This window comes from Peromyscus californicus, unplaced genomic scaffold (genome assembly GCF_007827085.1).
Source record: "Peromyscus californicus insignis strain IS unplaced genomic scaffold, ASM782708v3 Scaffold_13__1_contigs__length_99412109, whole genome shotgun sequence".
In the NCBI taxonomy this organism is placed as follows: domain Eukaryota; kingdom Metazoa; phylum Chordata; class Mammalia; order Rodentia; family Cricetidae; genus Peromyscus; species Peromyscus californicus.
This window is the reverse complement of record NW_026294424.1, coordinates 12,032,266-12,058,717: the sequence shown is the minus strand read 5'-3', so window position 1 is coordinate 12,058,717 and position 26,452 is coordinate 12,032,266. Positions and strand designations below refer to the sequence as shown.

Below are 26,452 nucleotides of genomic sequence, written 5' to 3'. Positions count from 1 at the left end.
AGGAGCGTAAGAAATCTCAACCTGCACTTGGGAAAATCCTTTCCCAGGTCTCAGCCTGTGCCGGAACACGTGGGACAGAGACTGGGGGAAAAAAACTGTTCCATCACGGGCCTGTAATTAGGGACCTGGAGCTCTGCACCTCAGCTCGCTCAGCCATGCAGGCTCACATGCATCATGTTTAATCCCCTCACATCACACTCTGCTCAGCACTAGACCTGGCATTCACCTCCTCCAGCAATGAAAATCCAAGAGCAAATGTTGTACGTCTTCATAGACATTGACTGGGCCCAGGGACCGGTGTTTGAAAATAACTCAGCATAGTTTACACAGGCATGTTCTGGGGCTCAACATAAAATCCATTTCAAATTTTGAGATAAAACATGAAGCTTAGTAACTGAGACAAACCTCCCCAAATTAGACATCTGCCATGCTTTTTTTTAATTAGTGGTACCCATCCCCCTCCCCATCTGTGGTGACCACTAATAGCAGTTCCTGGAAGAACCTTCTGCAAGTACTAGTCAATACATGTCTCCCAGTTCTGAATCCTAGATTTCAGATTTCTTGAGTCTGTCAAGAATTTAGAAGCTCCAGATAATTTTCCCACAATGATGTTGCTAAAGTATGTAATGTCACCTCCAATTAATCATCTTTCTTAGAAATCCTACATTATCACTTGCCCACAGTCAGCTCCCTTAAATCAAAAGCACATTCTGCTTGTGAGTTTGAGGCCAGCCTGGTCTACAGAGCGAGTTCCAGGATAGGCTCCAAAGCTACGCAGAGAAACCCTGTCTTGAAACACCGCCACACCCACCACCCCCACCACCCCCACTACCCCCACCCGCAAAGAAAAGAACACATTCTGAAGCAAATCCTTTTCCAAAGAAAAGAGGTGTGGCCTTCCTAGGAAGTCACATTTCAAATGAATAAAATAAAAAAAAAAAAGAATTCTGGGAAGATAAGACTTTAAACCTGTCCAGTCTCCCCATAGAAGCAGAATGGTTCAATTACCCCCAACCAAACCCATGCATGACAGACCTAAGTGACACCCATCACCCACCCACACACACACACACTTAGACGTCGAAGTCTCCTAGGGACAGTAAGCACCGTGTACCCAGTGCCCTGAGCATTCATTGTACCTCTGCAAGAGCAGAATATGAAGGCAACTGGAGGCACCTGAGCATCTGAGAATGGGGGTGGGGTCATCAGGAGCTCCTGAGGGGTCTCTCCAGGGACTGTGCTGCCGACACCCCCCCTCCCAGTTCACAGGTGCATGTAAAGACTGGGTAGCTGATGTCCAAGGAGCTTGCTGAGCTGAGCAAAGCAGAGCAAAGCTGAGAAACCCAACTCCCCGGGGCAAAGGCTCACGCTGAGAGAGCCACAGGCAGAGTCCACACCAAGACGGCCACCCAAGAGTACAGCTAGATACAGCCGGATCAGGAGACTAAGCTAACTCTTTTTGCAGTTGTCATGGTGAAAAATCCCAGGACAATCCCACAAAAATGATTTTAAAAAAAAATCACAGGCAAGAGAGTTTAGTAAAGTAGCCAATGGCAAAACTAAGCATCAAGAGCCATTGTCCTTTGCGTGTGCAGTAGGTGAGATAAAATTCAACACCAGACTGTTGGGCACAACAACAGATGTGTGTGCTGGTAAAACCTTAATGAGAAATGCATAAAACACTCAGGAAAGTTGAAAAACAATCCTGAAAGATTCAAGCGTACACTGAAACCAGCAGGACACATTAGTCCCCAGTGACGTCATCGGCAGAACACTGGTGCCTTCCTTCAGATTAACAACTAACTGGCTGTGAGATAGGGCACATGAGCAATCGGGTGGTCACCTAACTGGCAAATTTACCCATGAAATACTCAGAAACACGGTGTAGGTGACCCTCTCACCATTTCCACTAAACATCAGGTTGGAAACATGGGCCAGTGAGATGAGGGTGGTCGGAGGGAAGATGGGTGATTCAAAGGAAAAACAACAAACAGCTTACTGGCAGCTGGCCAAAAGGTATGTGCTTCTAAGATAACAGGCAATGTTAAAAATCAACTGGGAGGCCAGGTGGTGGTGGCACACGCCTTTAATCTCAGCACTGGAGGCAGAGCCAGGTGGATCTCTGTGAGTTCAAGGCCAGCCTGATCTACAGAGCAAGATCCAAGACAGGCACCAAAACTACACGGAGAAACCCTGTCTCAAAAACCAAAAACCAAACAAAACCAAAACAAAACAAAACAAACAAAAAGAGAGAGAGAGAGAGAGAGAAACTGAAGAAAGAATACACTGCCCACATCAACCCACAGAGGGCAGTGCATCAGTGTGTTTCAAGCTGATCTGCAGATTCAGGGCACTCACCAAATACCTTAGGTGCTAGAAAACTGATGTCAGCAAACTGGTTCCAAAATGAGTAAGGGGTAACAAAGGAGCTAGAATCATGAAAGCAATCCTGAAAAGGAATGAGGTTGGAAGGCTGACACTGTGCAATTGTAATATATACTATGGAGCTGCAGAAACTGCTGTGTGCTGTTGGCAGAAACAAAAGTCACAGACCGATGAAATAGATGCCTAGATCAGTGGGACAGAAGAGAGAGCCCAGGAACCACCACACGAATAGACCCAAGTGTGTTTATTGACAAAAATAAAAATAAAGACACAACATTGGTAGGTAGGGAAGGTGGGTGGACCTAGGAGGAGTTGGGCGAGGAGATGAATATGGTCAAAGTAGACTGTGAGACGTTCCCCAAGAACTAATAAAAATGGGGGGAGGAGGGGAGGATTCTTTTAAAAAGACAAAGAGTAAATGCAAACTTTAACCCATCTCATGCCTTACACTAATACATCCCAACAGGGTCATAGATGCCCTGCTCCTTAAAACACATTCTGTGAGGGAAACAGGTATGTGGACACCCAGGGTCTCCAAGGATCCTAACTCTCAAATCTCTCCTACCAGAGACATCTCTGTGCACAGCATCATGCTGCTGCTGCTTTTGTTTATAACATATGGGAGAGTCTGCCCAGGTGAATATTCTCTCAATCAAGCCATCAGGAAGGAATTTACAAGGTAGGAGGTTTGGGGAGCTCTTGCAGATCTGGGGAATGTGGCACTAGTTCATGGTCACTGCACTCACACACCCAAAGAGAACTCCAAGTTCTGGTTCCAGAAACAGTTTCTTCCAGAAGGGGGCGCCCTACAGACCCTCTACCCTCTCCTTAAGTCATTTCACCTTTTTAGACTGAGCTTAGAGAAAGGTCTTCATCACGGTTGCTCCTTGTGCAGACTTTGGGCATGTGCTTGGCATCTCATTTGGGGTCAATAATGAAAGAAATTCTCAGAACAAGGAGTGATACCATCAATTTTGCAGAAAAACATCAGTGTTCTTCCACCAAAGGCTACAGTTGCAATTTATGGTTCATGACACCCAATTTCAAAGTGCCACGCTCTGTCAAGCTCTCTACCACGTCTGGAGTGTTCATTTGCTTTCTTACTTTTAAATGCAACAGACTTCCATCATAAGGAAACACTAACCAAGTAAACAGTCCAAGGCAGAGGCACACTCTCGTGGCAACTGCCATGTGGATATTTTGGGCATCTCAACACCTCTCAGATTAGGATGCCCAAAGAGATGAGTGGACACACGTAATAGAGCATTCCTTTGTCAGTGAATTTTGCTAACTCAGGCAATTTCTCCAAGGCACTTTGACTCTAGCAATATGAATAGTTGCTTGCTTCCTAGTGATAGGGGTATAACAATTCCATAAGTTGAGGGGTTTCCTTTCTCTTTCTGTAGGGAATATTTTAATACTCATTTCTGTAGCGTTTTTATGAATGTGTTGCTTTTGATTCTCATTCAGTTTTATATAAATATATTTGTCACATTTTTGGGCAGGAGAGGGCAGTAGTAAAATCCATTTCATCTTTTTGATTTAAGGGCGTATTTTTAGATTCTGTAAGACAGAAGAACACTGGTACTCTGTTAGATGGTGACTCACGAATGTCATTCCCTGTATTTTTATGACTGTATTGATCTTTAACAAGGTCCTGCCTGGAAGTCCCAATACTTGGACTTGCCATAGCTCAGTAATCTCACCTCTTACCGCTGTAGCTTTGGGGAAGCTACATGGTATTTTCTGGCAAAGCTTTCTACTCTGACAACTTAGTTCTTCCAACTGAACAGGTGCATAGACTGTGCCAGGAGGGGGCGCTGTGAGCAAAACAAAGAGACCGTGTGGGGCATTTTCTGTAGACACAGAAATCAAAACGCTAGAAACACCGATTTGGCTAATTTACTGCACTCTCACATTTCATGGTGTTCTTTTTACTAGACCTTTCTCATATGCCTCTTGATAGTCAATTCTGGCTGAGATAATATCTGTAAGATCCCTATGTGCACTTGGGCCTGGTATGCTCGGGTACACTGCTGAGATGTTGACCCAGGTGTGCTTAAACACCTTATGTTTCCCACGACGTAGAGAAACCTCACTGCCTCTTGTAGGTCTGGTCACCAGGCAGGCCATATTTATATATCCTGGTTCAAAATGGAATGTTTAAAGTGGACCCTGTCTGCCTCACCCATCCCCCAGTACCTAATCCTAAAAATCAACAAGTCCTGAGGGGCTGGTATTTGTAGCATTCCAGAGAGAGCTGGGGACCAAACCCAGGAGAAGCGAATCCTATGGAATCCAGGGAGGGCTCTCGTGGCTCCCCAAGGCAGGCAGTCCTTTGGCTCCGGGCTGCAGTGTCCTCCTCTATTAACCTCAGAAGAGGACAGTCTAGATTTCTTCAACAACAACAAAATATTACCCTAGTAGCAGACTTGTGACATTTAATCTGTGCTTGAAGTACTTCTGAACTCAAAGTCTTCATGAAATCCCAAGACAACAAAATAAAACTAAGCCACGAGTTAGGTGCTGGTAACTGGAGGCAGAGCCAGGCTCCATCCCAGTGAGCTGAGATTGATTGCTCATGTCTTTTCCCCCTCACTGCACTGCTGCTATGGGCCATTTGATAGAGTCGCTGTAATTAGTACACACAGGACCAGGACATGCTTGGATCCTCCAGTTCACCTCCTGCTCTCCAGTTTGCTGGCAAAGTGCAGGAGACGATTCCTGTGGTGGGGGATGTGTGAGCTCTGGGTCACCACACAGGTGTTTTTTCAATGATGTCCCAACAAGGAGCAAGTTGCAGAGAGTGATGCTTAAATATGGGCAAAGCCGCCTCGGGTTGGTTTCCCAGCACCTTCAAAAGTTTTGTGGGGAGCTGGAGAGATGGCTCAGCAGTTAAGAGTACTGGCTGGTACTCTTAACTCTGGTTCACAACCATCTGTAACTCTAGTTCCAGGGGATTCAACGCCCCCTTCTGGCCTCCAAAGGCACCAGGCACCCATATGGTGCACAGACATGCATGCAAGGAAAACACCCATACATGTAAAAATAAGCAATATCTAAAAAATTTTAAGTGTTCTGGGAATTCAGTGTGGATATTAAATGTCACTAGTTTGTTTTTTAAAACAGATATGGGACATACTAAGTGACAAGTATGCAGCCAGCATGTCTGCCAAACAACCCTCCCTGCCTCCGGCTCTTCGACCTTCTTTGTCTAATGCTCTCCCTGAGAGGTTGGAACTATTTTCAGGGCTTTATCTGGGCCCTACCCTGACTTTGCCCCTTTCTCTCCTCCTTGCCGGGAAATGCACTGTTTCTTCATCACAGCCTCTAGATACCTCTGCAATTCTCCCCACTTGCTCAGAATTTGACAAGACCTTTGGCCAAATGTTTGGAGAAGTGTGAGATTGAGAACTAGCAGTCAGTCGGGGGCCTACCTAGATTAGGCTCCAGTCGTACAAAACAAACACTTGAATGGGTAGGAGATGATCTCTACCTAAGAAGAGGGAACTAGAGCTGGAGAAGGCTCTGTGGTTAAGAGAGCGTAGTGTTCCATTCCAGCATCCATGTCCAGCAGCTCACAACTGCCTGTAACTCCAGTTGCAGGGACTCAGTTCTCTCATTTGGCCTCTGCAGTTGTTACCTGCACACACATCTCTGTCTCTCTCTGTCTCTCTGTCTCTCTGTCTCTCTGTCTCTCTCTCTCACACATACACACACACACTCGGAGGGGGGCATAAATAAAAATTTTGGAGAAGAGGATGGAAGGAAGGAAAGATGGAAGGAAGGAAGGAAGGAAGGAAGGAAGGAAGGAAGGAAGGAAGGAAGGAAGGAAAAGTAACTAAAAGTAGTCACGTCAATGGCTGCTGGGTTTTTGCTCATATATACTATGGAAATTTTGAACGGATTTACAGTATATATAAATTGCTGGCGGGGGAGTATTTGTTTCTCTCTGTTAACATATTTGAAGGCTTTTCCTTGCCCTTGATTTCTTTTTTATTAAACTGTCCAGCTTGTTCTTTTTTTAACATGGTTTGTAAGATATTACAGCACCTTCTTTCCTTCTGTCGCCTCCCAAGCCACTCTTAAGGAGTTCCCGCCTGCCACCCAGGCAGAGGCTTTCTGGCAGGAAACATTGGCCTGCCAGCTTCTGTGGTGTGAGTACTTCTGCTGTGGCTCTCCTCAGGTGATGGAGGTCATGTCCCTGAACATGGAGTTAAGAGATGCCTGCAGCTGGCTTTCTGCCTGGTGCACACTAGCTCAAGTGACCGGTTCCCTGTAGCTTGGCTAACCTGACCTCCACCAAAAATGCTCAGGACAGTCCATCTGCCCCCAGTTGATGACCTCAGCTGAGGTCGAGCCTACTTCATTATCAACTGTTAAACATCTCATGGAATTGGATGCTGTGCTAAAAATGAAAAACAGAAGCGTTGACGGGTGAAATTTTGTACCACTGTAAAGTCAAAATATTATCAGTTGAAACTCTTTTATTATTGGCTGCATGTACATGCATACACACATGCATACATACATACATACATACACAGAAGAACAGGAATTTGGTCTTGTTTTCCAGTGTCTAGAAGGCTGCCTGGTGCTTAGTAGTTATACAGTAATGTTTGTTGAGTGAATGAGCGAGTGAATGAACAAGTGGTTTTTCCTGCTGTTTCTCTTCCCTCTGCCACTGAGGAGCAAAGTGAATCCTGGGGTTGTACCTCATACTGCAGCTTGTTTTGGCTTAATTCTCACAGAATACCTGGAACATGGGTGGGGAAAAAAATAGCAGAAAAAAAGCAACCAACTTTTCCCTTGTTGTTCTTATGGATTCATGCACACTTTTTGTTTTGTTCTTGGATTAAGAAATGCCAGACACTCCTTTGGGGACCTGAGCAGCACCGATGACTGGTGGGACTGGACTCTGAGCACGTTGCTGGATGGGCTGCATCCAGAAGGACCCTCTGTTGGAGCCCAGGGGGCTCAGGTGGGTATTCATTTCCTGTCTGTCAAAAACCATATGGCAGTGAGGGGAACCACAAGGCAGCGTAGGGCCTGCTCCATGGCACTACATCAGGCAAAACAACCTGTTAGTATCCTTGCCTGGAGTCTCCTAAGACTCCATGATGGCCCGTGATGGCCTTCTAAGTTATTCACTCCCTCCAGTCAATGCTTGTCAGTTCAAGCAGGGCCTGGACACTTTAACAGGGGTTCAAGGTGAGACTGAGGAAGAAGGTAGCTTACTGCCAGCATGACAAGGGCTCAGGAGTCCCCAGAGCAGAAGTGGAGCCCACGGCTAAGGCAGCAGCATTAGGGAAGCTTCCAGAGAGGGCCAAGGCTGGTCCTGAGTTTGGACTGTCCCGTTTCTCATTTATAGTTCGCTTTCTCCCCTTTTTGAAAAATATAAGAAATTTGTCTTACATTCCTCAAACATTTTGTCATTTTATCATTCCTCATTTCATTTTCTTGTATTCCATGAGTGTCATGGGGACGCCTGGGGTCCTCCACATGAGGGAGACTTCAAGAGGAAGGCATTTGAATGCTTTCCTTTTCCAAAGAGGAGGCTAGAGGATGGGGGTGTTGGCTGCATCTGCAGAAAGTTGGTTTCTGGAGTACTGGTTGCATCCTCCCTCGGGTTCTCAGGACAATGAACTTCTGACTCTGCAGATGCAGTGACCTGTGCTCCCCGACCCTTGTCAGTGATGCTGTACAGTGTCAATCGAAGGTCACTGTGCTCTAACACTCTGTGTCGCTTCCTCTCTCAGCCTGGAGCTCTCGGAGGGCAGTGCCATCTCATAGGCCCTTCTGTGATCAAGCAGCTGAAGGTTTCTTCCGGTACTGCATGCACAGTAAGTACACCGGGAGACTCGGGGACAGGGGCCGGCAGATCAGTTAAGCTCCTCGGACAGTTGGGAGGTAGTGTGAGATTTCCAGGTGCCAGGGCCAACTTTCCTTCTGCCCTTTCCAAGCACCCTTTTGTATCCTCTACATTCTTCCCCAGAACTGTTCTCTTCACTTCTAGAGTTGGCATTCTAGGCAAAAGGAGACTCTTTCTTCTAACACCCTGAAACTAGAATATTCTTGTATTATTTTCTGATGGGGAAGGGTGCCCGGAGACAGCATCACTCCATAAACGCAATGTTCTGCAGACTGGCCAGCCCCACACAGCTAACTCCTCTGCTGCAGCCTTCAGCAGGCACAGCCTTGATCCCAGAGATCATGAAGTAGGCTGCAGAATGGTCCTTGAAAGTGGTAGGGTCCCTGACTACATAGTTGGCTGTACTCTGTACGGATAGAGCTTGGGAGCCCCACAATGCAGATGGACTTGGGGACAAGGATTGATTGGGGGGGTTACTTGATTGGTACTTTGTGCTATAGCCTCCCAGGCCATTCTCAGAGCTCATGGAAGATGCACTACGTACACAGAGTCATGACCTTGACCTTGAGAACCAAAATGTGACGCCTGGTGGTCCTGAGGCCTGTGGGGTGAAGAAGGAGAGCTCCATGCACAGCCTAGGAAGAACAAGGTCAGTGAGCATCAGCAAGAGGCTCTGAGGCCCCATGCTTCAAGGTGAGGCATATCTGCTGTGGGCTCAGCTTCTGGGCAGGCCAGCACTATGAGGGCCTGAGCAGTGCTTCAGAACAGTAGTGTGGAAGAACTCAGACTCCAGTGTTCAGACCCGAGTGCATAGAGGAGAACAGAACGGGACATTCATTAAGAGTGGCTGCCAGAGCCTGCAGAGTCATGGAGGCAGTCCTTTGCTCACTGTGTGCCAAGCAGGGTGCTCACGTGGTTTTGATTATTTGATTATCTCCTCCCCTAACTCCTAGGAGAGCACAAATGTGTAGCCGGAGGCTTTTGTGTGTCCTGCCCTGTCCCTCAGACGCTTATAAAATAATCACTCAGAGACTTACATTAATTATAAATGCCAGGCTTATTACTACCTCTTACAACTTAAATTAACCCATTTATATTAATCTATATTTTACCATGTGGTCATGGCATTACTGGTCTGCTAGCATCTTGCTCCTTGGGCGGCTAGATGGCATTTGCCAGACTCCATTCTTCTTCTCCTGTATCTCTGCTTGGATTTCCTGCCTGACTCTACCCTGCCTTGCCATAGGCCAAAGCAGCTTCCTTATTAACCAATGAGAGCAACACATATTCACAGCATACAGAAGGACATTCACATCATAGAGGCTACCTTTAACTGCACTGAGCAGAAGAGGAGTGGGTTTTCCATCATGTATAGATACGGCACACATATACTATGCTTCCTATAGCCCAGCCTGTAGTCAGGTGCCCTGCCAGTTCTACAGGATGCCCTAGGCCCAGTTCATGGTGCGGCCTACACCACAGAATGGAGCTTTGCATAGGAAAATCAATCTGTGCAGTTATAGTAGTGTGCCCAGGCCCCCCCAAAAGGACATGATTTGCTACTAAATATGAATTAGTATAGTCTCTTTCTATCCATGCGGTCCACTGTAAAAAGAAGGATTTGAATATTTGCAAGCCCTTGGGGAGGGCTACTGGGCATCTCTCCCTCACAGGGCACAGGTGAGGGTAGTCACTGTCTGTTGGCTGGGAAAGAGGGACAATGGGGTCCTGGTGGGGACCCTAACCCACAGGAGGACTGTCTCTGCAAAAATCGGAAGTGTAGGGGTCATCTGTCCCCATGAAGGCTGGCATTGGGTACACTGGGCATGGTTCCACAAATGCGATTTTCACTGGACTCCCAAGCCTGGTTTCCTGTCCTCCCTCTGAACCTGACCTGCTTTCTAGGCATGAAGCCCACTCAGCCCTGACCGCCCTCAGGGCCAACAGGTGGATCGATCAGGGCACCAAGGCCATGTCTGTGCACTTCACTCTCTACAACCCTCCAACACGACTCTTCACAAGTGTGACCCTAGGCGCAGAGCTGCTCTCCACGGGAGGCCTTGTCCCCTCATCCTTTGTAGAGTCGTTCAGCATCTTCTATAATGCCTCAGTCCCGCAGTACCTTCTTAAGCTTTCTGAGGTAAGTTCACTTGTCCTGGGCCTCCTGAATGGACACAGGGAACTAGGGGCTCCACCTGTGCTAAATACCACTCCAGGCTAAATACCTTCTACCACCATGGAACTAGGGCCCTCCATTGGCCCACCCATGTAATTTTTATTATGTCCCTTTCATGCAGTATGAATCATAGAATAAGTGTTGGGACTGGAGACAAGGAAGATCCCCAATGGGGAAACCAACCATCATATACAAAATGAGCACAAATATTCAACTGCTTCGATGTACTAAATTCATTGTGGAGGCTTAGTCAGCCCCAGCCACCATAACAAAAGACTGTCACCCCTCGTTGTCCAACATTTAACTTTCTATAGTCAACCATAATCTGAAAATATGGAGTGGAATATTCCAGAAGTAAACGACGCCTACATTTTAAACAACCTTACAGTGTATTGTGGTGTAATCACAGTGTGTTGTTATGATTGTTCTATTTTATTATTGGTTATTACTGTTAATCAGTTACTATGCCAAATTTAGAAACTAAGCCTTATCATAACTGGCTATGCATTTATAAGAGCGCTACAGTATTCATAGGGTTTGTCACTATTGAAATTTCAGACAGCCACTGGGGACTGCCACGTATCCCTGTCAGGCGAACAGGACTACTTTCTGCTGGCTGGGTGGCTTAAATAACAGACATCTATCTAACAAAGACCTGGCAGCTAGAAACCCCAAATCCAGTCGTGGCAATGCTGGGCTATAGTGAAGACTTCTTCCTTGGTGGTGAGAGGCCATCTTCTCACTGTTTCACAGCCTGGCTCTATTTCTGCACCAGTGAACAAGGAGAAAGTATGTGCCCTTTGGGCTTCAGTATGTGTATAGACCCCAATGTTATAGAAACAGGGCCCCAGCTCATGCCTGTACCTAGCCTTAACTACTTCCATTGAGGTCTGCCTCCAAATAGAGACATTATGGGGTTTGGGGCTCCAAAACATTAATTTGGGGATATCTGTCACCCGCCACCCAGTCCATAACTCAAGGTGCCAGTGGTTCACGTTGCTTCAGTGAACAGTCAAAAGCCTCAGCAGCCCCCTCTCCATGGTTTGCCACTGGCTTTGTATCTTATTTTGTGTTTCTCTCTGAAGGAACCATGTTCTGCTGTTGGACAAGTCAAGTCTACTTGGCTTCAGGAAGGGAAAGAAGTCTAGGGAGTGTTAGAGGTAGCCACGGCTGAGACTGGAACGGGATAAGCATGAAGGACAAGTGTGGACTACTGGGAAGGGCTAGGAGAGGAGAGGCTCTTGCCTTAGGCACCAAAAAAGAAAAAGTAGTCAGAAAACAAGGTAAATAGTATGCTAGTGTGATATCTTAAAATATTAGAATTCATGCAGAAAAAAAAAAATGAAGCCATGTTGGGCAAAATGTCAAGAGTTTAGAAAACCAGGTCAGTTCCCTGCCCTTTCTTTTGGCTCTATACTATGGAGGAAATGGAGACACTGAGTAGAGGTAGCCTCTCTGACACAGGCTCTTTATGCAGAACAATGACACTGAAGTATTTTTACCTGAAAGGAAAAATACTTTTATCAGGAGTCTTATCAATAGTAACTACTTCCAACGTCACTGTGGTTCCCCACTGGAGTGGAGAGGCAGTCTCCAGGATAACGGGGCACAGCACCACTGTTTGAGGACTCAAAGCCAACTTGGTTCTAATTAGGTCTGCAATTTGTTAAAGTGGACCCACAAAGACACAGTACACAGAGCTCCCAGAGAGGATGGAGAATTCACAAAGCCCCTGCTGATGGCTTTCAATTTCCTGTAAACTTGTGAATAAATGGTAGGCTGGCATGGTGAGCTGGTAGTGGCTGTGGACACCCACATGCTTTATTCCCATGCCTCAGGGTCAATCGCACATCTTAATGCTTTACGTGGAATTGGGTCTCTGAGAGTGTTTAGTGTGAAGGGATACCAAGCTGCCCAGGTGCCTTCTGAAGGGCTAGTTTGTTATCAAATGCTCTCGAGAAGGAATGAGGCTTGTACCATGCCCACGGAAATGGTGATGGGCGACGGAACCAGGCAGAAGTCTAGACCTTGAAAAAACCCCTTAGCTGAACCTTCCTTTGTCTCACTTATTTTTGTCCCATCCCAGCTGGTGTTCCTGGTACTCAACGTGACCCACCTCTGTTTCCAGCTCTGGGGAATGGCCACCAAGGGGGTCCTCAGCTACTGGAGAACACCGAGACACTGGCTGGAGGTAGCCTCTCTGATATAGTCTCTTTACGTGGAACAATGACACTAAAGTTTTATTTTGTTTTGTTTTGTTTTGTTTTTTGTTTGTTATTTTTTTTTTGAGCTGAGGATTGAACCCAGGGCCTTGCGCTTGCTAGGCAAGCGCTCTACCACTGAGCTAAATCCCCAACCCAGACACTAAAGTATTTTTATCTGAAAGGAAAAATCCTTTTATCAGGAAGTCTTATAGGTATGAATTCCAACCTCACTGTGGTTCTCCACTGTAGTGTAGAGGCAGAATAGCATTCGAAATCAGGTTTCCTTGGCATCTGATGGTGGTAGTGGTGTGTGTGTGTGTGTGTGTGTGTGTGTGTGTGTGTGTGTGTGTGTGTGTGTATGTGTGTTTATGTGTGTTTTGATATATAAACATGTGGATGCCAGAGGCCAGCCCTGGGTGTCATTTCTTGGATACCATCAATCTCTCTTTTTAAGACAGTGTCTCCCACTGTCCTGGAAATCACCAGTTAGACTAGGCTAGCTGACTGGAGAGTCCAAGGAATCCACCCGTCTGTCTCTCGCACATGGGGATTCCAAGCATGTGCCACCATGACTGGCATTTTCACATGGGCTCTGGAGATTGCACACATGTCCTCATGCCTACACTTTACCAACTGAGTCATCTCCTCAACCACCAATTTAATGTTTGACAGACAACTTGTCACCAGAGGGTCTAGGATGCCCACTGAGACTACCCTCAGCCAACTGAGGACCTTTCTCTCCTGTGTTGCAGCTCTCTATGGTTGGGATAGCCCTGGCCTACCATGCAGCCTGTGGTCATCTCACTACCCTTGCTGAGAACGTCACTGACCAGTTCCACAAAGGATTTCATCAGATGTATGTGGACCTAAGTCTGATGGTGTCATGGAATCAGGTACGATAGGGGATTTGAGGGTACCCAAAAGAAGCCATAACCGATGTTGCTCAGTGATGTCTATCATACAAGGACATCTGTCATAGAAGGTTCGGTGAGATGGGTTTGTTCTGTTGGATGGCAATGCTGTGAGCTCACAGATGGTGGCACTAGAAGCAGTGAGGGATATGGATAACTTCACTTGTGCCCACCAGCTGGGCATTCATGCATGCTATGTAGAGCAGAACTCAAGAGCCAGGGATGCCAATGTACTTGCAGTAGCATGAGGAAGCAGGTGTCAGTCAACATAGCCTACAGTAAGGAGGCTAGCTCTAACATGCTTAGATACATCACACCTGTCTTCCCCTTCCATCTGGCGATGGTCTTAAGTGCAGGTATTTTCTATAAGTGATGACTCCGAGGCTCAGGAAAAGACTTGAGGTCATAAAGGGGAGAAATACCACCTCCAAGTGCCTGTATCACTGTCTCCTAGACTTCCATCTGTAGAATAGGACCTCTACCAAGAAGACCAAGTAGAATATGCAGGATGGGCCCCATAAGTCCCTGGAAGGAGACCTGTAGGTCAGGGGATCCTATCACAACCAGCCAGGCTCCCCAGAGGTCCACTGCTTCATGCCACAGTGGATATATGCCAACTGAATCTATTATTCCTATCTTACTCTGGTATAGCCACAGCTAACACCTCTACCTACCCACAGATTCTCTAAGTCTTTTTTTCTACCTACCTTGAGGGCTGTCAATTCCCCAGGGCCATCCTGTACCTAGAGTACCTTCACACCCTGGACAAGATGCTCCCAGAACAACCTGAAAATTGGGGGGACTGGTTCCCCTCTAACCTCAGTGCTCCCAGCTCCACCTCTTCTCTGGCTCTCCTTGTGATGAACCCTGGGCCCAGATTTCTTTTCTGCTGAGTGGGGAGCCTTTGAGGGAACAAGGATGGTGTTCTTCCTCCACCACAGCTCCAGCCTTCCTTTTCTGGATAAGTGGTACCACTGTTGTCCCTGTCTCCTCGGAGGGTATATCAACTTCCACCCATCTTCTCTTCTCCACCTTCTCACCATCTATACTCCCAGTAAATCTTGGAGCAGAAGAAACACAGTGTTCCCAAGATAACTGCTACAGCTGGGGAAACTGAGGCCCAGAGGGTGTCAGGACCTTCCTATAGCCAGAGTGGCCCGGCTGTGGAAACACCAGAGACTCATCAGCCTGGGGGCCGTGTGTTGAAGGATCCCAAGCAGAGGACAATCTGGGTTTCTTCCTGGAGGACAAGAATACAAATCATCTTCCTTTTGCAGATGTCCCTAGTCCTGTGACTTTATGAGTCAGTCCTGGGCCCTCCCAGGCTAAGAAGAGAGCCCTTACATGAGGGAAACCCTGAAGCTATACTTCCTATGCCTGAGTGTTGAGCTCCATAAGCACTCATGAGTTCCAAGGCTAGGCACAAACCAGGTAGACATCATCTTCACATCATGAGCAGCTGGAACTCCCTTACTGTGCCTGCCTCCTCTACTTCCTGCTCATCACCCCCATGGTATTGTGCAACCCATGCTTTGTGCACATTGCTGATCCTAGCAGGGACTCGTTGCATGGAGAGCACCGTAGGCCATCTCTGTGCTAAGCACCAGGAGTAGGATTCCAGACACTTCTGCATCTTGGATTATAATTTCTGCAACTTGTAGGAGCCTAGCATGCCAATCACAAAAGTTGGGAAAATCATCTTCTTTTTATCCACACAAGACAGGAAGCTCTGTTCCTTTCTGTCCTAAAACAGGAAGTCTTAAAACACATTAGCCTAACACGTCATGGCTCCCCCAGCATTCAGAACCCCAGGATGCCGCTCTTCAGGTTCTCCCAGGTGTGAGCAATGTCTTTCTACACAGTAGTGAGCAGCTCAGGCTGTTCCAAGCACCTTCTCTTTGTTTTAGGACGTTTTGTTCTCAGTCTCAGTTATTCTGTGAAATATGTAAAGTTAAAGAAGAGCTGGGTCAGCCACAGCCACCCCAGGACCTCCTTGCAAGCACTTAGCATCTACTGAGCTGTGTGTGATACAGTATGATGTGGTTGTCTGTCACACACCAAGAGGCCAGAAGCTCCAGGAAGGAAGTTTAGCAGCTTGTTCACGACTGTTCCCCAGCAGCAACATGGGACCAGATGATGACTCTCTGTTCCACTGTTGGCCTCACTTTCTCATCACTGGTGGGCTTTCTGGTCTACCTTTCCTGTGTGTCTGTATTCATCAGCACTTTTTCTACCAGGGGGGTTCAGCTCACTTTCTGTCTGTTCTACCCCAGAACCTCAGCTATGCATCAGCCTGGATCCCAGCTCCATCATAGCCTGGAGTTCCTTTCCTGAAACACTTTGTAGGATGCCCTTCCCACTGGTGTGGGCAGAGCAGCTCTTTGAGGGGTGTAGTGAGGAGAAACATCAGTCTGTCAGGACACTCTGAGCACTGGGCCTCCGAAATGGGTTCCCCTTCCACACCCTTCTTCCCTCACAGCGTGCTGTCTTTCTGGGCATGTTTGCTGTTGCCAAAATCTTGCCTGGCATGACTCCCTCTTCCCTGGGGATTCTATTACAGCCCGGTGTCAATTTCTGGGCCTTCACTTAGCTCTTGAGTAAGAGCTGACCTGGTAAAGCTTCATCCCGCCCCACACTCACATCAGCATTCTGGCCCTGCATCATTTGTCCCATCACCAGGAAATTATTCATTTTCACCACCCAGTGCCCGGGGAACAGCTCAAGCTGATCAGAGCTGAGTGCCTCTAACTCTCCTCTCCACAGGGCTTAGCTTGACGAACTGTAAAGGAGTTTATAAATTTGATGTGCAAATATTTCCATTTCATTCCGAATATACATTATTTTAGATGTTTTGATCTCAATAAAAACACTTAGTAAATATCTCTGCTTATTATCACCTGTTAAATTGCAGCTACCAGGAAATTTGCAGTTCTGCCCAGGTCTCACATTGTATTTCACCTACCCAGGGCGGGTTACAGTGTCAACTGTCTCCATTTTTTCCCAAGCACAGCCATGTCTTACTGTCTTGAAGGGAGCATGGTTGTGCCAAGCATATTTCACATAACCACATACTATCTAGTGAAACAGGTAATGGTAGCCCATCCACACCACAAATGACCCCACCCGTACTCCAAGAGGATGAGCATCACAGTCCAGTCAGAAGCAGCAGTGGAAATAGCCTCTGGTCTTAGAGCCAGTTACCTGAGAAGTGAACTGTGACGTATTATGGGAGGCCTTCAGAGCACTTTGTCACGGTCTGAGTCCAGATGCCCTTGTAGCTGCAGCCTGTGGCCTTAGCCTCAGCTTTTCTTTAACTCTGTGAGTGGGCCACGCTTTCTTCAAGACCATGGTACAAAACTTAAGGGGTTTTCTAAGATGAGAGAGAGAGGAAGAATATGCATGCATATCCCTCTTGGTACATGATAGATATCCTATAAGTAAATATGATAATGAAAACAGTTAGCAAGGCTTTCTGGTATCCTTCCAATCAGATATAGGCAAGAAAGGGGTCCACAGAGAGACCACAGCTGTGCTCTCCAGTCTCATGGCCCCTGACCCCTTGAGAGTATAGAGAATGAAGTATGGCCAGCTCAAATTGAGACGTACTCCAAATATAAAAATACTTGTTGAATTTCACAAATTTAATATGCAAACGTCCCCACTTGTGCTGAATGCACGTGTTATTTTACATGTTGGTCTAAATAAAATGCAAAGTAAATCACTGTGCTTATTTTCACCTGTTAAATTGCAGCTACCAGAAAGTGGGCAGCTCTACCCAGGTCTCACATTGTAGGTCTCCTATCCAGTACTGGCTATGCTGTCAATCATCCCTGTCTTTCCCAGGCACAGCTGAGTCTTACTGATTTGAAGGGGCCACAGGTGTGCCAGCCTCTCACAGCTTCCCTGGGCCTCCGTTGTCAGAGGTGGCTGCTGGTCATTTCCCAAACAAACTGAAAACCTTGATCCTTTGCTCCCGTGGAGTTCTAGCATGCAGCATTCCTCTCTTTCTCTTGGGTAAAGTAGATGAGGCCATGTACCGAAGGCCTTTCCCAGCGAGTCTTAGGCAGATGCACCGCTTCTGAGTGACCCAGGAGTTATGGGTACCTGTGTTGGACCTGGACTCTGAGTGTGCCCCTGGCTCATCCTGCTGTGTCTTTTGTCCCATCACTGTGTTTATGTGAGCCATAGACTACAAAGCTATAATGTGGGGACCCTCCTATTTATCACAGGATTAAATTTTCACTATCTTCAAGGAAAGCATTGCTAACATGTTACATGATGAGGGAGCATCCTATCGATGCTGCCACGGCCGTTTCCTTACAGCACAGTGGACTGAAGCTCAGAGGGGAACCAGCCAGACATGCTCTGCTATCTCTATCAGCCTGGCCCTCCTAAAGATGTCTTACAATGTGTCCTGACTCCTGCTTCTGACTTGTGTTCCTCTGTAGATACTGACACTTGGTGTCCCTGAAAGACCTGGTGTCCCTGGGAGACCTGTGGTCTAGACAACTCCTTAAATGGACATGTGTCTCAGCATAGCTCACAGGTGTATGCCTGCGCCTACACCTCCTTGTTATTATTGGCAGGACACACTGACCCGCTGTGTTCTTCCCTTAGAGGGCAAGATGGCTCCGGGGAATCCTCCTGTTCCTCTGGATGTTGAAATGTGTTCACTTCCTCGGCTTCCTGAGCACCATGGCATCCTTCTCAGCAGGGACACATTCGTCTCTCTCCAGAGCCTTTGCACCAGCAGTAAGAATTCTCTCCCCTTCTCCAGTGATTTCCTTAGCCAACCAGCACACTGGTTCACCCTAGTCAGGGAATAGCAAACTTCTCACAGGGTGACACACCATCCAGAATTCTAGCCACTGAATCCATTATGGTGGGGTTTAGATAAGGGGTATCAGTATTATAATTGCGTTTGTGACAGCAATAGCCATGATTTATTAAACACTGGCTTTGTGTTACACTTTCCCACAGCGTATTATGGTTATCTCCTGTGGTTATCACCACCTACAGATCTCTCCCTAAGTGTCAGGAATGCTGTGGAGGGCCTCTCGTATGTGAACATGCTTAATGATCACAATGGACTGTGGGTAGGAAAGGTGGTTTTCTCAGATGATGGAGCAAGAAGCTGAGAAAGGGGATGACATTGGTCTTGGGACTGTAACTTTCAGGTGCTTCAATAGCCACATGCTGCTTCTCCCCTCATCTGTCACCCAAGCCCTGCATACAGAGACTTCTCCTCTCACACGCCAGAACCCCCTTTGCATTATTTGCCTCCCTTGAGGAACCACACAGCATCAATAGAACACAGAAGTACACCCCAGTCAGAACAAAAGAGCATCATGGGTAGATGGTGCTCAGCTGTTTGCATGGGTGCTTGGCAACACCTGAGCTCTGTGCCAGTACAGGGCAAGTCCCCCTGCAGGGATGGGACAAAAGTTCTGACTGGAGAGTGAAGGACCAAACCCAGGCCCAGAGTATAGCTTAGGCCCTGATGGTGTTCCTGGCTGCTGGTCCTGAGCAGGTCCCAGTTGAGAAGGAGCTCACTTTAGCCCCATAGGCCTAGTGCAGCACAAGTTCCCACCTCTGCCACAGACAGCATTGCTATCAAATTTGAGACAACTGCTTGGCCAGAGGACATTCTGGCTCTCAGAGCCCAGGGTTTACACAGGCCCACAAGGACCCAAGCAAGAGTCTCCTGCTCCAGAGAATATGGACCTTGCTGGTCCTATGCTTGGAGGAACAGGCCAGAAAATGAGAGAAGAAGGAGTAGATCTCAGAGTCTACAGCTACACTTAAAAACCCAGGCTGCCCCTACCCAATCACAGATGTCACCAGAGGCCAGCTAATAAACCTTCCGGGAAACATATGGCTGATGTGTGCCCAAGAAGGTTGCTTGCCTTAGAAACGGTATAGATCTACGGGGTCCCGACCTAACAATAAACTGTTATTGACACCATTTAGCATTATATAAAAGTGCTTTTATGTTAAGAAAATCTCAAGATATAATAAATGATATCTAACAAATGTAGCAGCATTTGCACTGTCCAAAGTGTGTGTGTGTGTTGTGGGTGAGTCAGGGCCCTCATCTCGACTTGCTGAGATGTAGTTTGTGTTTGTGGTTGTTGGCTTGCCTGCTTTGCTTGTTGCATTTAAAAAATTGTTTGTATTTGTTTGTTGTTTGTTTGTGGGGGAGGGCGTGTGCACAGAGGTCAGAGGACAGTGCTTGGGAGTCTTCTCTGTTCCCTGTTCATGTGGGTTCATCAGGCTTGGCGATGTAATCCAGGGCACAGTGGAACTGCTGAAGCAGACCACTCTGTGGGTGGGAAGAAAGGTTTATTTGGGGGAAATTCAAAACTGCTAAGGCTGTCTCTTGGGGGTCAAAGAGTAGCAAAAGGTGGGGAGAGTCTTGCCAGTTTTACAAGGATTATCAGTGGGAGGGAGCATGTGAATGGAAACGGCCTGGAAGTTAGAGTTGGGAGGTGGTTTGTGGGGCAGAAGAGGTGGGGAGCTACCATGGGGACTATGATCTATTCCAGATATGTGTTAACAGAGAACTAGATGCCCCTTTTGCTGGAGGGAATTGCCGGTTGGGGCTTTCTACTAGCAATCCTTCTGTTGACCTGAGTCCAGCTTGAGCTGACCCTAAACTGTCAGTTATGATACTGTCAGTGGCACTGGCATTTTAGGGCGGCGAGTCCCTTTACCCACTGGGCAAAGTTGCCATTCCTTCTTTATTCTGTTTCAAGACCAGGCCTTATGTAACCTAGCCTGGTCTCAAACCCACTATAGAGCCAATGAGAGCCCTGAATTCCTGATGCTCCTGCCTCCACCTCAGAGCACTGAGATTGCAGGCATGTCCCACCACGCTGAGCCTAGACTACACTTTCTTCCTCCTCGTTCCCACAGAGATGTGTGCCAACCCACTTGAGTTGAGGGTATTCAATGAGTGCCGGGCAGGAGACAAGGAATTCTAAATGCAGGGCCGGGGAAACAAATGGAGGCCAGTGGTTCCTGAGACAGGTAGCAAGATGGTGGCCTGTCATCCAGACATCCCACCCGAGAAAGTGTGTCAGCCCTGGAGCTGGTTTCAGTAGAGAGTGTGACACAAACTGGGTGGTGACACTACAAGTAAGACCCCAAGTCAAGTCCCTGTCTCTAACAGCCAGACCACAAGCTTAACCAGAACCAGTTTGCCTCTACGGAGCCCTTCCCGATTCTTCTTAGTCGTTATCTTTACATAGCCCATGCTGGGTGCTAGACAAGTATAGGTCATCATAGTAGCAGTAGCCCCATATAGGAGAAGTCCAGTGTACAGGCAAGATGCTCAAGGCCAAAGATTGAAGGGGCAGGTCACTGATAGCAGAGGTGGCCAAAAAAGGGTGAGCCTCATTACGGCCAATCATCCATCATAGGCCCGCCCACATGGCTCATGTGCATGGACTGTGACCTGGCCATAAGACAGTCTCCAAAACTGGAGAGAAGTGGATTAAGGATGGGGGTATGGAGCTTAAAGAGCTCTGACAACAGAGAAAGGAGCACAGGTCACTTTTCAGAACTAATGAGTGACTTGGAAGGTGTAGACAGAGGTAGAAATACAGAAAGAGACCTAAGAGGGGCAGGTCTGATGGAGGCTGGCCTCTTTGGGATGAGATCCTAAACCAGGAAGACGAGCTGCACACAAAATCCCCTTCTCCAAGCTTTTAACCATTTAAAGTCATCTAGAAGTCCCCAAATAGCCCTCTTTCTTAAAGAGAGTTGACAGGCCAGCATCCTGGGGTTTTCTCCCTGCAGCTGTTGGGGACCCTGTTGCTGGCCGCCCATCCCCACTTGTGCCAGTTCCTGCTCTCCACCGGGACGCCATCACCTGGCACCTCTACAGATGCATTTCCTGGGCTGCTGCTTCAGTTTCTGGGAAGAAGCCCGAAGGACGCACTGCACCATCGTTTGGAGTCTGACCATCAAGCCGTGACTTGTTACTCTGGGGTCCTCTTTCTGCTGGCGGCAACGCTGTGTTTCGGAATGGTATGTAGATCCCCCGATGCATCCTAGACCTTACAGTCAAAGTTTATAAAGGTCTCATCTGCTATCAGGATAAAATGATCTCTGTCCATATAGACAGGCAAGTCCAAACTGCCCTGGCTAGATCTCATGGGAACATAAGACAAACCCTCCCCGGATCTACCTGATCTGCCCTGTGAGGGGGAGCTCTCCCTTCACTGAGAACAGTCCAACAAGACCACAGCTACTCCTCCTCAGGACACTGCCTTCCTGGTCCCCTACTTGCTGATTTACATCTCTTCTCACCCTTGACTTGATCTCAGGCTGCTTCTACTGAATCCCTCCTGTGTACACTCTATTCTTTTTTTTTTTTTTTTTTTTTTTTTTGGTTTTTCGAGACAGGGTTTCTCAGTGAAACAGTCCTGGCTAACCTGGAACTCATTCTGTAGACGAGGCTGGCCTCGAACTCACAGAGATCTGCCTGCCTCTGCCTCCTGAGGGCTGGGATTAAAGGTGTGCGCCACCACCACCCAGCCCACCATACTCATTTTTAAAAGATGGTGTTCAGTGTGACACTTTCACAAACACAGTCCCAGCCAGCTGGTTCTCCCCTTAAACTCTAAGAAGACCTCATCAAGTCAGGGTCCTAGATAGTCCTTTTTGTCTCCCTTTTAATTCTAGACATGTTCAAAGGCAGCTATAACAAGAACTGTACCTTCCCAGGGTAGTTCCTGGTGCATGGTGAAGCTCAATACAAGTTAAAGGAATTGGTCATTGCTTTCTCAATGACTTCAAATTCTTTGTTTCATAAGGTTCTGCCAATGTTCTCATTAATAGTTTGTTAAACTATAAGTGGCTACATATGCCCATACCCTGACAGCACTCAGATTGGCACTCTTAGCTCCTTTCAATGGTCCACATTCCCTGCTCACTGCTTTCCATTCATCCATCCATCCTTCATTCCTTCTTTCATCCTAACCACTTACCTGTTGTAGAATATTAGTTAAAGGTGTGTTACATTTGTTTATGTGGTGGAATATTTGTTTAATGATGCAAAGATATGTTGCATTCTTTTATGTTGCATTTGTTTAACTCTGTGAAGCTGTGTTACTTTGCCTGTCTAAAACACATGATTGGTCTAATAAAAAGCTGAATGGCCAATAACAAGGCAGGAGAATGGATAGGCGGGGCTGGCAGGCAGAGAGAATAAATAGGAGGAGAAATCTACAAAGAGAAGATCAAGGAACAAGAAAAGAAGGAGAGAGGACACAAGGGGTCAGCCTCCCAGCTACACAGCAAGCCATGGAGTAAGAAGTAAAGAAAAAGTATATAGACTAGAGAAATATAAAAGCCCAGAGGCAAAAGGTAGATGGCATAGTTTAAGAAAAGCTGGCTAGAAACAAGCCAAGCTAAAACCAGGCATTCATAAGCAAGAATAAACCTCCATGTATATTTATTTGGGAGCTGGGTTGTAGGTTTCCCAAAGAGTAAAAGAGTAAAACAAAACAACATTTACCCTCCCAGCCAACTATTTATCATTACCTAGCTACCCGTCATCCATCTTTTGACCCACTAATACATTCACTGGCCCACTCATTTAACTAACTCTCTTTCCATCCATCCATTTTAAGTATGGGATGAGAAGTACAAATAAGAATGTGTGTGTGTGTGTGTGTGTGTGTGTGTGTGTGTGTGTGTGTGTGTGGTGTGTATGCTTGCATTTGGAGGCCAGAGGATACCTTTGATGTCATTCCTCACAAACTACCTTTTTTTTTTAAACTCTTAAGCTAAAGCCCCTCATTGGGCTGGAACCCACCAAGGAAGCTATACTGGCTAGCCAGTAAAATCTAGGAATTCACTATCTTTTGCTTCCAAGCATTAGAATTAAAACCGTGTATCACCATGCCCAGTTTTGGCTTGGTTTGGTTTGGTTTTTCAAGACGGGATTTATCTGTGTAGCCCTAGCTGTCCTGGAACTCATTCTGAGAGGAGGCTGGCCTTGAACTCAGAGATCTGCCTGCATCTGCCTCCTGAGTACTAGGATTAAACACCTGCACCACCACACCCAGCTTCTTTTGCTGTTTAACATGACTTCTGTGGTTTAAAGTCGGCCCTCAGACATGCAGATATCTGTGCCCATCTGTCAGCTGTCTATGCTCCAGCTCTTGGTGTCCCCACACAGTTCTGCCAGGGGTTGAAGGGATTCAAGGGATGATCAAAATCAAAGTTATGCCCATGAGAGACAACAACACACAGAGACATTTTTTGAGAGATGTTTTGACGTATTTCCACATAACAGAAGCCCCTCACACTGTAGGAACCCCCCCCACACACACACACACAGGCTATAGCAGAGTCAGGTGATGGAAATCCAGGAGAGAGGGAAGGGGGGTCTTCGGGAGGGGCACTGACATGTTCAGAGGGTGTGGCTCAGCAGCAGTAGTGGGAAGGAGGCTCTGGGTCAGTGAGTTTGTAAGCTTGGGCTTCGGGGGCCTGTCAGTACAGCTTCTCTATTTCAATGGACAACACCACGTGAGGTTCTCCAGGGCGTCCAAAGCAGACAGACTCTAAATGGCTAAAAATTTTGCTTGTTTGAGCTATTTTCCAAAATAAATGGGACGTGAACTAACACGTTTCAGTCAGCAGTGAGGAAATAAATAACCTAGGGACTCATATCCAGGGCACAGTGTTGGCTCGTCTTTTTAGCACACATGAGGAGGACACAGCAGCCCGCTGAGTCTTTGATTCCTTCCTGCCTCTCAGACACAGACCCACACTCCAGCTGAGATGCTGTGTCATACACAGGAACACCACCGTGAGACAATACCAGCGTGCTTCATAGTAAGATACATTTTCACTGCCGAGCTCAAACTATAGTTCCACACGTGAGTGCTGTTTCCCTAATTTTGTTTTGTCAAGCTTCCTGAGAAGTCCTTAAGCAGCAATGGCAGATGTAATATTCACTTCACAGTTTATCAAATTAGCAATCATTCCTTAGCTTGATAACACAGAATTTCTCTCTCTTTTTTTTTTCTCTCTCTCTCTCCTCCAGCTGAGGGCTTCCCTCCTGACTTTTTTCCGAAAAAGAAAGTCTTTTCATAGAAAATCTCTCGTGACACTTAACAATGTTGCTGTTTATGCCTGGCACAAAGTCCTCACCCTTCTGGGGCTGGAAACAACAACTCTGGAAGAGACTGAGGTGGCTGCGGACCATGTAAGCTGGGGGACCTCGGAGCAGTGAGGAGTGACTCTACCATGAAGGCTTGCTTTCTTCAATGAGAGCACCATGGTGATTCTGTGCCAGCTATTACTACAAAGGCTCAAAATTAGTTCTCAGCCCTAGTGAATCTCACAGAGTCTTCCCTTGAAACACTAAAGAACTCACAGGGTTGGCAGTCTCTGTCACTGCTCTCTACATCTCTATAATTACCCTATACAGTTGAGAAGGTAGAGTCTCCGGTTTTTCTCTGAGTTACCCACTTGCTTCTGGCACTTGCTCTCAGACCAAAACTTCTCCCCAAACCGTGGAGTCCTTGGCACTTTGTGTTGGGCACTCCAGACACTAATGCAAACAAGTCAAACCTAGGTATTTTCACAGTGAGTTCTCAGCTGTCATCCATGACTGCTGTTTATATAGCATTCTGTGCAGTCCTGAGGCCGACAGAAGCAGTCACTGCACTGTGTTTGGATAGGGCTTACTGCCCGTCATGTGCCCATGATTGCCTTCAGATTCATTCAGTGGTTCTTTGTCAAAGCACTATTAGCTGTAACACTTATGAATGAAGCAGTGTGTGCACACCAGAAATGAAGGAACCAAGACAGACAGAGAGAAACAGGACCAGCACCCAGGTCTTCTAACTTCTGTGTCCAAGGTATTTTATAGCATAGTGAAATTTTTCTTAAGTTGACATCACTAAATAATTCACATAAAGAGGGAAAAAGAAAATCGTTGCATTCTTGTAGGCATTTATTAATCTAGTTCTCTTCCCTTCAGAATTATTACCTGGATGAATTTTCCAGCCTATTGGATGAACTTCTGGTGAAGATTGATGGTTTGTCTGACAGCCTAGAACTTTCTATCTTAGAGAAACACTGGAAGAGGACAGGGGAGTCAATGGCAGTGGATAGTCCTTCAGTTGGCATTTCAGTGTAACAAGATTCTGGGGTAAGACTATGCAAATTATTTTCATTAACTTTCTACACAGCAGTTTTTATATTCCAAAGGTGGTTGGAAATCATGAGATGGATTTGTATAAGAAACCCTCTAAAAATAATATTAGTGGAAAGATGTGCTCTGGCCAGAATTGCTTAAATTATTTAAAATGTAAGGCAAGACTCCAAGTTTCCATGGTGCCGTGAAAATTTATCTGCCCCATCATTTCCCATTATAATTGTAATCAATAAAGAGCCTGAGAAACAGAAATGGAAAGTGCATCTCCTGGAGATGAGGGATGCCTTTTAGCATAGAATGTGACTGGCAATTCTAAGAAGCCTGCTGAGTGCACTGAGGATTAGAACAGAGAGGGAAAAGATGTTCATGTGGATGCTGCCATATGCAAGAGCATGCACAGGACTCCAGATTAGCACATCTGGAGGTGCCAATCGAAGGAGAGGGCAAAGGAGCACACATCTAAAAGCAACTGCCACAAAAGGGCAACGATGGCAAGCAAGGTGTTCTCTCATGTAAAATAGCTCAGTGAAGAGAATCCTTCTTTGAAAGTGGAGTACAAAGCTAAGAAGAAAGAGCACAAAGATGAAATAAGAAAAGAACAAGTAGACAGTGGAGAAAGAAGTTTCTCTATATCCACAGATATAGAGAAATGCATTTCTATACACAGTGAAGAGAAGAATAGGAATAGATTTGCAAGAAAATAAGCAAAGGATGAGGGTCTGAGAA

The 26,452-nt window shown here is 46.7% G+C and overlaps 1 protein-coding gene across 1 annotated transcript in view; it reads left to right on the top strand.

Annotated features, from left to right (window-relative positions):
- The window catches only part of Pkd1l1 (polycystin 1 like 1, transient receptor potential channel interacting), a 121,791-nt gene extending 96,081 nt beyond the window's left edge, over positions 1-25,710 (top strand). Inside the window, exons 38-49 of the mRNA XM_052736021.1 lie at positions 2,954-3,064; positions 7,246-7,366; positions 8,145-8,228; positions 8,758-8,906; positions 10,163-10,397; positions 12,520-12,624; positions 13,390-13,530; positions 18,166-18,352; positions 18,529-18,644; positions 21,349-21,579; positions 24,608-24,769; positions 25,550-25,710. Of these exons, the coding sequence (XP_052591981.1) occupies positions 2,954-3,064; positions 7,246-7,366; positions 8,145-8,228; positions 8,758-8,906; positions 10,163-10,397; positions 12,520-12,624; positions 13,390-13,530; positions 18,166-18,352; positions 18,529-18,644; positions 21,349-21,579; positions 24,608-24,769; positions 25,550-25,708 (1,801 nt within the window). The 3' untranslated portion in view covers positions 25,709-25,710. The remainder of the gene's footprint in view (positions 1-2,953; positions 3,065-7,245; positions 7,367-8,144; positions 8,229-8,757; positions 8,907-10,162; positions 10,398-12,519; positions 12,625-13,389; positions 13,531-18,165; positions 18,353-18,528; positions 18,645-21,348; positions 21,580-24,607; positions 24,770-25,549) is intronic.
- The last annotated feature ends 742 nt before the right edge of the window (positions 25,711-26,452 follow it).